Source organism: Sebastes umbrosus, chromosome 1 (genome assembly GCF_015220745.1).
Source record: "Sebastes umbrosus isolate fSebUmb1 chromosome 1, fSebUmb1.pri, whole genome shotgun sequence".
Lineage (NCBI taxonomy): Eukaryota > Metazoa > Chordata > Actinopteri > Perciformes > Sebastidae > Sebastes > Sebastes umbrosus.
In genome coordinates, this window is record NC_051269.1 from 6,619,771 (window position 1) to 6,630,698 (window position 10,928).

Sequence of the window (10,928 nt, forward strand, 5' to 3'; positions counted from 1 at the left end):
AGGAGTTTGAAGGACACAACAACATTTCTAAAAACGCACAGTGTCTGCCCAGCTTAAGCGATTGTCTCACATCCTATTCGATCTTCGTCCGTCTGCGGCCGACAGTAACGTTACACACGGCCTCTCATTTGTTCATGAAACTCCTGATATTGATTTTGGGACAATGACATATCTCACAGCTAGCAGCTAGTCTTGTGGTTAAACATAATGTCAAATTATATTTACCGTTTGTTATTAACATTGAATCTTGCTATCATAACGTTAGCGTTCTGGCTCGTAGCTGAGCGGACTACAAATATCTCTCGTTGCCAAGTCGTATCTAAGGTCCGTCCTATTTCCTGGAGCAGTGAACAATGTTTTAATTGCATAAGAACCTTGTGGGATGATGATTGTTCCAGGTATTAGCAAACCCTCAGGTGTAACCATGGAAACAGAGTTATGGCTAGTGAAAAACTTTTGGTTAAAAAAACATTAAAAAAATACATTAATCTTCTTAAATTTTTTTACTTTGGCAAGTGACCATGATGTAAGCAGGATAATGCCCCTTGAGGTGTCCATTAATTCCTGATAATTGACACCTCGTCTCCTTACTTATTTTAGCACTAATAGTAGAAAATGTGTAATTAGAATGAATTCAAACGGTCTTAATATAAGGATAATTTAAACATCTGGTAACTTAGTCTAGCCTCTGTAGTTGTGTATATAAACACAACACACAGGGTGATGGTTCTATTCCCTGAGAAATCATCATATAAAGTCAGAAACACCTCCCCACCCCCACCCCCCCGTCAGTGTGTCTCTCAGCAGCTTGTTATCACTGCTGGTGATTCCTCGTTTAACCCAGCCGGAGGCTACCAGTACCTGTGAGTGGGAGGAATGCTAACAGACTGGTTTATGGCTAAAGAAAGTGCAGCTAATGAGGCTCTGAGGTATTGAAGGTTTTTAACTGTTTCTCTCTTCATGCCTCGGGTCCATCTGCAGTCGCTCTGTGATGCTCATAAATAATTATTAATATCAATAAACATCTTCCTCTCCTCTCTGTCAGCATATACAGTATTTTGCGTATTAAAACGTCTTTATTTATAGTCATAAACATTCAACGTTTGGTGTTTGTTTTTTTCTTATTAATAAATCCCATGAAAACACCTCACAAATATATGTATATAGTTTGATTTTTAAACTCTCAGCAATCTCCTAAAACAGCTGCTCACTGTAGTTTTTATCAAACAAACAGGAGGAAATAGCGACTTAATTGGGGACTATTTTCGGTGGCGGATTAATCCACATTTGGTGCTTTAGTGAGTTTAATTTAATGGAGCTCTATGGCTCACAGGACGAAGAGATATCGGGCTGCGATACACACAATACTAGTTAGGTTTTGGCCTTTTCATGGGATGTGTTGAAATAGAGAGGTATGACAAATAGGGTAAAAAATAGATATGGAGAATTGTTGAATTTCACTGGTATTGGTATCAAATACTAAATTTCTGGGAAGTGTAGTCCAGAGCCACAGCGATGTGAAAAGATTCCTCTCATGATATCTTGCCGGGTTTCATATGTCGGACTTAAATAAGATGATATTAGGATTAAGTTACTTAGACGTGGGCCAACATGAGGCTGCTGTAATATTTACTGCCAAGTCAGAAAAATACTGATGGATGTTTTAATCACCACATTTCTCAGAGTGATAATTAGAGGACCTCCTAACCTGTTTGGAGACAAACACGAGGTGTTATTACAGCTCATTTCCCAGCTGGTGGGAGTCGGCTTGGTCTGAACTGTGTTTCACCTTTTTAACGCAGCGAAATGAGTCGACTGTGTGCAGACCGGAGCGTCTGAGTTCAGCGCTTTGTGTTTTTGTGGGTGGCGAGCCAGAGCCTTGTAGAAACACAGCGTGACAACACGCCGCCTGTCTGTGTGTTTCCACAGAGGCCAGACGTCAGGCAGACCAACAGTACGCCGACACTGAGCTTCTGTTAGCGGCTCTGTCCTCACACACCTGAGTGAACGGGTCGTGTTTACGTTGAGCTTTATGACACAAAGTCTGCAGTGTGTGTGTTTGGAAACTGCTTCTCACTGTTTTCCACAGGATTTACTGTCTCTGTTTTTCTGCCTCTTTCTCTCTCTTGAAGTTAGAAAGAGGTTTTGTTTTTACCGTGTTTGCTTGAAAAATATCTCAAAATATTGAGAGATCAGTCGGTTCCTGGGATTTTCCCGGAGGTCTGGGGTTTCAGAAACAAGAGTGGTTATAACTAGGGCTGTCGATTACAAATCGCAAATTAATCGTACATTTTTTAAAAATGTACCTTAAAGGGAGATTTGTCATGTATTTGATCCTCTCATCAAAATGGGAGTGGGCAAATATGCTGCTTTATGCAAATGTATATATATATTTATTATTGTAAATCAATTAACAACACAAAACAATGACAAATATTGATCCAGAAACCCTCACAGGTACTGCATTTAGCATAAAACAATATGCTCAAATCATAACATGTCAAACTGCAGCCCAACAGACAACAACAGCTGTCAGTGTGTCAGTGTGCTGACTTGACTATGACTTGCCCCAAACTGCATGTGATCATCATAAAGTGGTCATGTCTGTAAAGGGGAGACTCGTGGGTACCCATAGAACCTATTTACATTCACATATCTGGAGGTCAGAGGTCAAGGGACCCCTTTGATAATGGCCATGCCAGTTTTTCCTCGCCAAAATTTTGCGCAAGTTTGGAGCGTTATTTAACCTCCTTCATGACAAGCTAGTATGACATGGCTGGTACCGATGGATTCATTAGGTTTTTTAGTTTCACATGATACCAGTATCTTCACTCTAGTTTTAAAACTGAGCCGCTACAACCTAAAAATCACAAGTTGCGTTAAAGAAATTAGTGGCGTCCAAACTTTGGACGCGTCTTAGTTATAACTTTTTAACCAAAAACAATCACACTGTATTCATATTACTGATGCATTAACATGTAAGCAGCATTTTAATGTTTTTGCGGTTTTGTTTTTACAATATACTTTACATTACCACTCAGTTCAATGCGATGTATATATGGAAATATTTATTTTTTCTCTATAATTTCACTTGAAACTGTTACGTTCATTTTGCACTAAAGTTCTTAATTTAAATGAGAAAATCCTCCCTACTTCTCCGTTATCAAGGATTTATTTCACACAGGAGCATACGAAAGGCTTTACCATGTGGTTATCTCATATAGATCTATTTATTGACCTACAGAAAACATGCTATATCATGATATATATTGTTATCGAGGTATGAAATGACCTATGCTGTAATGATATGTGTGCCATATTGCTAGTTGTAGCTGATTTGAATTCACATACAGTATATACACATTTGGGTAGTTTATTCTTTAACGATGCAACACATTTTGTAAAGGGATTTTATATGTAATATGTGAAATGTAACAATAATTCCTTTTGAGATGTAGTAAAGTATAAAGTACAAGTACGCAATTAAATTGGTAAACAAAACCCTTAGTAAAACCCTTAGTAAAGTTAAACTGCAGCTCTGTGAGTGCGTGTTAACGGAGCCGTTTCTGAACTTATTTATACATCCAGCGGTTCAGTGTTTCCACAGCTGGGTGGTCTGCAGGTCTGAGCTCAGTCTGTCTTCTGTACCTGCAGGTCTGGACCCACCGGGCTCAGAGCGGATCAACGCTCTACCACACAGTTACAGTTCAGCTACTGTCTGTGTCTCTCCGTGAGGTTCAAAAACATGATTCCTGATTAATTAAGAGTCCGAAATCCTTAAAACGTAGAATTAATGTCTTTACGACTAAATGGTCTGATTTTAAATTTAAAGCCCCCCACCTCTCAGTTTTCACTCAGTTTTGCTTGTTGTTACCAAACAACGTATATTGATAAGAAGTGAAAGCAAATTGTCCGTTCCATTACAACATCAGCGCCCGGCAGCAGAGCTACATTTCCGCCATTTTGGACTGAAAGCGACTGGAATCGAATGGAAGTTAGAAAAATCCAGCGCACAGATTTTGAGAACAATCTCAAACTTTCTCGTGTCAAGGATCTGAAATGGAGTCCAATAGACCACAGACCATGGATGTAGAAGAGGGTCCAATAGACCACAGACCATGGATGTAGAAGAGGGTCCAATAGACCATAGACCATGGATGTAGAAGAGGGTCCAATAGACCACAGACCATGGATGTAGAAGAGGGTCCAATAGACCATAGACCATGGATGTAGAAGAGGGTCCAATAGACCACAGACCATGGATGTAGAAGAGGGTCCAATAGACTATGGACGTAGAAGAGGGTCCAATAGACCACAGACCATGGATTTAGAAGAGGGTCCAATAGACCATAGACCATGGACGTAGAAGAGGGTCCAATAGACCACAGACCATGGATGTAGAAGAGGGTCCAATAGACCATAGACGTAGAAGAGGGTCCAATAGACCACAGACCATGGATGTAGAAGAGGGTCCAATAGACCACAGACCATGGATGTAGAAGAGGGTCCAATAGACCACAGACCATGGATGTAGAAGAGGGTCCAATAGACCACAGACCATGGATGTAGAAGAGGGTCCAATAGACCACAGACCATGGATGTAGAAGAGGGTCCGATAGACCACAGACCATGGATGGAGAAGAGGGACCAATAGACCACAGACCATGGATGTAGAAGAGGGTCCAGTAGACCACAGACCATTGATGTAGAAGAGGGTCCAACAGACCACAGACCATGGATGTAGAAGAGGGTCCAGTAGACCACAGACCATTGATGTAGAAGAGGGTCCAGTAGACCACAGACCATTGATGTAGAAGAGGGTCCAATAGACCACAGACCATGGATGTAGAAGAGGTTGTGTCCTGTGCTTTTGCCCTGCGTGTTAGTAAATAATCTACAACTCCATTAAATCCTGTTGATGTCATGCTACTAGCACTACTAGCTACTGGCCGATAGCTGGTTGTTTGGGAACAGAGAAGTTAATACATCCACCACGGTACAGGCTGACAGCATACAGCCCATGGGTGTATTAGAAGATAATAAAAGTGATGAATTACAGCCAATATATCCATTATTACAGCGATACAGCTAGCAGGAAGCTGTCATATGAGCGTGCAGGGCGGTGCAGTCCCGTGGGTCTGATGACTGTTCATTATGGCGAGGAAAATAACTCTGGATTCAGCTGTTAGTTCATTTTACTACTTTTAGGACATATTGATTTAAATGAAGGATATTCTAGTGTTCTTACTGGGAAGTTGATTTATATCCTCTGATATACAGAAGTCTCTTTATACATCCATGGACACAGACTCATTGGTGTTTTCAGTCCAAAATGGGTGATATAAATGAGCTATCACTATGAAATATCACTAAATCAATAGATCAGGTGGTTTCATATTTTAGTTATGCAGCTCTTTTCTAATAATCAAACATTTAAACAGAAAACAGGAGCTCAGACTCAAACAGCATGTGTGTCTAAGTAACGCAGTGCTGACCCCTGCTGGTAGGGTCTCAGTACCACAGTCTGAGTGTTGCTGATGATACTGGTCACACTGGGTTCCTACCTGGATCTTCATCTGTTCCTCCTGTGTGTGTGTTGTGTGTTTCCGTAGGGAAGGGCGAGGCGCGGGGACAGCTGGACAGCGCGCTGCAGGACGTCAACGTGCGTTACGCCGTCCTGGAGGAGACGGAGAAAAGAGCCGTGTGCAGAGCGCTGATAGAAGAAAGAGCACGCTACTGCAGCTTCGTCAGCATGCTGAAGCCCGTCCTGGTCAGTGTGTGTGTGCGTGTGTGTGTGTGTGTGTGTGTGTTGTGTGTGTGTGTGTAGGGCTGTGGCAGCCGTTATATAACAATAACAACCATGAATGTGTGTAGGACCACGAGATCAACATGCTGGGTGAGGTGACCCACCTGCAGACCATCCTGGAGGATTTGACCAACCTGACAGCTGAGCCCAATAAACTCCCACCAGCCAGCGAGCAGGTACCCTCCTCTTCCTCTGACACGTCCTCTAGCGCCACCTTCAGGACAAATCTTACATGTTGAGCTCTTGATCCCACAAACTAGTATGAAAACCACATCACTGCGCCTCACTGTTGTTCCTTCATCACTGTGAACACACACACTGTAGTTTATTTAGACTCAATCCCACACAAACACACACCGTCCTGCTGACACCGATACTAGGGCTGCACAATTAATGGAATATGAATCGCGTTCAGGATTTTGCCTTCCCGCAATTAAATGAACATGATCGACTGCGATATTGACATTTTAACAGAGGAAAAGAGTATACTGTATATTACTTAAATGCACTGAATTCAGATGAAGAAGAAGCTTATTTTAAGACTTAATTCGATGCAAAAGTTTGTTAATTAGCGGAAATGTAGCACAAAGTGAAAGTGAAAGCAACTCTGTTGATTTCATTTTGGGTAAAAAAGTTTTGTACTATTATATTTTGCTTCCATGAGATGCTCTGTGAATAAGGACCAGACTTATTTTGATGCAAAGATTTCTACATTTGTACATTAGCAGGAATGTAGCACGACATGGCAGCGCTCTGTTTATTCAAATGAGAAAGTGCAACAAAAATATATGTTGTCCCTAAAATCAATGAATAGTCGTGATCTCAATATGGTTAAAAAATAATTGAGATTATCATTTCGGCCATAATCTTGCAGCCCTATTTGATACTCACTAGAGCACCGCGTGTGGATTCATCCGCCGCTGAAAATAGTCCCCAAAAAAAGTCACTATTTCCTCCTGTTTGTTTGATAGAAACTGAAGTGAGCAGCTGTTTGAGGAAATTACTGATGAAACTACATATTTGTGGTACCAGTGGGTTTGAGAAGTGAAGTCAGAAAGAATTGAGGGGCAGAATAAAGGGCATATTTTTTTCAATATATCAATATATTTTTTCAAACTGTTGTTTTTGTCATGAGTACTTTAACCGTACCTCCCGAGGATGTCTGAGTTTGGTTCGTTTCAGAGGGTCTGAGTTCTTTTGGAGTGTTCACATTATACGCAAAAAAATGCTGACTAATCACTCTGAGTTTGTTTAGAGGGCTGAAAGAAACCAAGTGGGAAAACATCCTGAGTTTTACAGGGCCGAGGACAGCCCTACAGTACTTAACACATGGATTCATATTGTTTGTGTGTTTGTTTCTCAGGTGATTTTGGACCTGAAAGGTTCTGATTTCAACTACAGCTATCAGACACCTCCAGCTTCTCCGAGTAACCTGTCCAGGAAGAGCAGCATCAGCAGGTAACTCACACACTAACACCACAGCTGGTTCACCGTCTACTTCTACTAACATTTATAATAGTCGTAATAACTAATAATAGGTTGTACAGCTGCTTTTGTTGAGTCATCATGTAAGTATTACATGTAGTTTGCTTTCTTGTTTCCTTTTCAACATAACTGCACCGAAGAAAGTTGTGTTTTGGTGTTGCTACCAAATCTCATAACTCGTCTATAAACACCTTAAACTTAGAAATTCAGAATATTTCTGGTCATTTTTGTGCATAAAATTGACTGAAAATAAATAGTTTTATTTTGACATTCCAATGTAACGTCCTCCAGTCCTCGTGGGCGATAAATAACGCTCTGAAGTTGCACTAAATTTTGGCGAAGAAAACCTGGCATGGCCATATACAAAGGGGTCCCTTGACCTCTGACCTCCAGATATGTGAATGTAAATGGGTTCTATGGGTACCCACGAGTCTCCCCTTTACAGACATGCCCACTTAATGATAATCACATGCAGTTTTTTTCATGCAGTATAAACGTGTTATTGTCTCCTATTCTAAAATGATGTATTTGAATATTTCTGCATACTGGGGTCCCTAAACAGTCTTGAATTACATAAATTGGGTCTCACTGTAAAGCTGAGGCTCTTGTGGATCCAATGAGCCCAACTGTATTCATGTGTGATGATGTTAGTCCCTATAGGAGACATTTCATTGTAGTGAGACCATTTTTTAAAACTTGGTGTCTTAATGTGGTATTTCGTCCCCCCCACCCTAAAGAAGATAAAAATGGGTCTCTGAAAAAGAGGGGTGGAGTGGAAAAGGTTGATTTGTATTTGTGAAGCAGATCAGCTGTCTGTTGATGCCGTTAATCCTGAACCAGGTTTTTGTGTGTTTTCTCAGTAACTACCAGTCTGGATCAGTGAGACACGTTCCCTCCTTGGACTCCATCAGCTGTGCTGTCGATGGAGTACACATCCAGGTAACACACACACACATACACACACACTGTACACACATGTACTGTACATCAGTGATACTCAGAGAATTATCTAATATCAGCCAAACTCAATAACGTTATACTTTAAAATTTAAATTCCACAAAAAAGACAATTGGGTTTAAACTAGGGCTGTCAATCGATTTATATATTTAATCATGATTAATCGCACATTTTTTTATCTGTTCAAAATGTACCTTAGAGGGAGATTTGTCAAGTATTTAAAACTCTTATCAACATGGGAGTGGGCAAATATGCGGCTTTATGCAAATGTATGTATTTATTTATTACTGTAAATCAATTAACAACACTAAACAATGATAAATATTGTACAGAAACCCTCACAGGTACTGCATTTAGCATAAAACAATATGCTCAAATCACAACATGGCAAACTGCAGCCCAACAGGCAACAACAGCTGTCAGCATATTTTCATTCTATATCTGGGGGTCAGAGGTCAAGGGACCTCTTTGAAAATGGCCATGACAGTTTTTCCTCGCCAAAATTTAGCATAAGTTTGGAGCGTTATTTATTCTCCTTCCTGAGAAGCTAGTATGGCAATTAATGACATGGATTCATTAGGTTTTCTAGTTTCATATGATCTATATGTATCTTCACTCAAGCTTTAAAACTGATTCGATACAACCTAAAAATCACAAGTTGCGGTAATTCGTTAAATAAATTAGTGGCGTTAAAACTAATTTGCGTTAACGTGTTATTATCACGTTAACTCTGACAGCCGTAGTTTAAACATGTTTGATATCTTAAAGGTACATTTCTCTCACTAACCCTAACCCCAGCCCCCCCACCGCTGACAGCCTCCACTTTAAAATGACACTGTGAGCTTTGAGGATCTTCAAAATAAAAGCTTTTCAGCGTGACCACACATCGCTCTAACCCTCTCCTGTGTGTAGCGCTGCTCCTCCCCCTATCTGCTGATTGGCTGTGATGAAACCGGGCGCTCCCTCAGCGAAGGGAACTCCCCCTCTCGCCTCGGTCGCCAGGGCAGCCGTGGTCGCTACGGTTACGCTGCCGGCCATGGCCTCCACCCCGCGCTGAGCCGCCGCGTTAGCCGCAGGGATATGACCACCGTGAGAGAAAAACTCCAACTATTACATCCCCCCCCCACAACCCGAGTACCGTCCTGTGTTTTGACCGTTTGTCTTCCATCGGTTTAAATCTCCATCTCACGTTATCTCCCGCTGTGTTGCCGTGTCATCCCTCCTGTTTTCCATCTTTGATTTCCCCGTTTAAGTCTCCGAGTTCATCCTCTCCAAATGTCTCATATCTCATTTATCTCTAATCCAGCTCTGGTTTCATCCCGTAAAGTCATTTTAAACTTAACTAATGATCCTATTCCATTAAACTACATTTGTGTGTGTTCACATGTACGGTGATTCGTCTGTTTGCCTGACTGTATTTATGGTATATTTTCTGTTTTATCAGTGTCTTCTTTTATTGTCTGTTTGGGTCTTTATGAATCTGTCTCTTCTGATACGTTGTGTTTGTCTCTCAGTAAAATGTTATAGATTATTTATTTGTTGGAAATACTTACAGCTGCACAGTCTTCTATGTTTGTCCTGCAGTCTCCAAAAGATCATCAATGATTCATTAATAGTTGATTTTTCTGAAGGTGCAGCTCTCAAGTGATACCAACCACTTTCTACACTTAAATATAGATTTTAAAGCTCAGCTCTGATAATGATCATAGCCCGACCGATACTGGATTTTTTTAAGCTAATATTGATAGTCAATAGCATAAAAATCAAATAACGACTTACAGTACCGGCCATCATTTATTTCCTAACATTATCAAACAGTTTTGATGCAAACCCTGAAATGTTTTATTTCTTATATAAATTGACCAAGACATGTATTGACCGGGACATTTTAAAGTGTAAAAATAAACTTTTCCGTGCTCTCCGGTGGACAAATGATGCAGTGGAGACCCCATTTACACTCAGTCATTTCATATAGCGAGCGTTAACCACTGAATGATCTGTACGGGTGAGGTAGAAGTCCAAGTCCAATTCAAAAATAAATGAATAAATAAATAAATGACTCGATAAATAAATAAATAAATAAATATATCATGAAATTTAGCAAACATAATATTAAAAATATATGTAGCCATTAATTAAATTAAATAAATACAAAATAAATGCAAACATAGATACATTTGAAAATTATTAATAAATAAATAAATAAGAATTAAAACAGGAATATCAATTTATGTCATGTTTTATCAATTAATTAATGACTAATTTATTTGTAATATTATTTCTGTTACATTTAATGACATATCTATTTATTGAGCTATTTATTAATTTATTTTTGATTTCGGCAGGTTAGGTCCTCCATACATAAATACTGAACTGTATTTGTTGTAACTAAATTACAGAAGTTCTTATTCTTCTGGCATTTTGGGCAATTTGGCGAGTGTAAACTGGGCCTAAATGACCTCAAACATACACCAATAAGGATATATCTGTGACTAATATCGGCTGATATATCAGGATATTTATCACTCTAGAGTTATTTTCATTAGCAATTAATCAGCAGATTATTATTTTGGGTTAATCTATAAAATGTCAGAAAATAGTATTTTAAAAAAAAAAAAAAAAAAAAAAAGCCATCAACATCTCACATAGCCTGAGGTGACATCTTTAATTTGCTTATTC

At 39.7% G+C, this 10,928-nt stretch overlaps 1 protein-coding gene across 2 annotated transcripts in view; it reads left to right on the plus strand.

Annotated features, from left to right (window-relative positions):
- The window catches only part of mtss1 (MTSS I-BAR domain containing 1), a 65,627-nt gene that overhangs the window by 49,597 nt on the left and 5,102 nt on the right, over positions 1–10,928 (plus strand). For both annotated transcript variants that reach the window (XM_037765604.1, XM_037765613.1), the window contains exons 7-10: positions 5,613–5,770; positions 5,875–5,982; positions 7,170–7,264; positions 8,152–8,230. In XM_037765604.1, the coding sequence (XP_037621532.1) occupies positions 5,613–5,770; positions 5,875–5,982; positions 7,170–7,264; positions 8,152–8,230 (440 nt within the window). The remainder of the gene's footprint in view (positions 1–5,612; positions 5,771–5,874; positions 5,983–7,169; positions 7,265–8,151; positions 8,231–10,928) is intronic.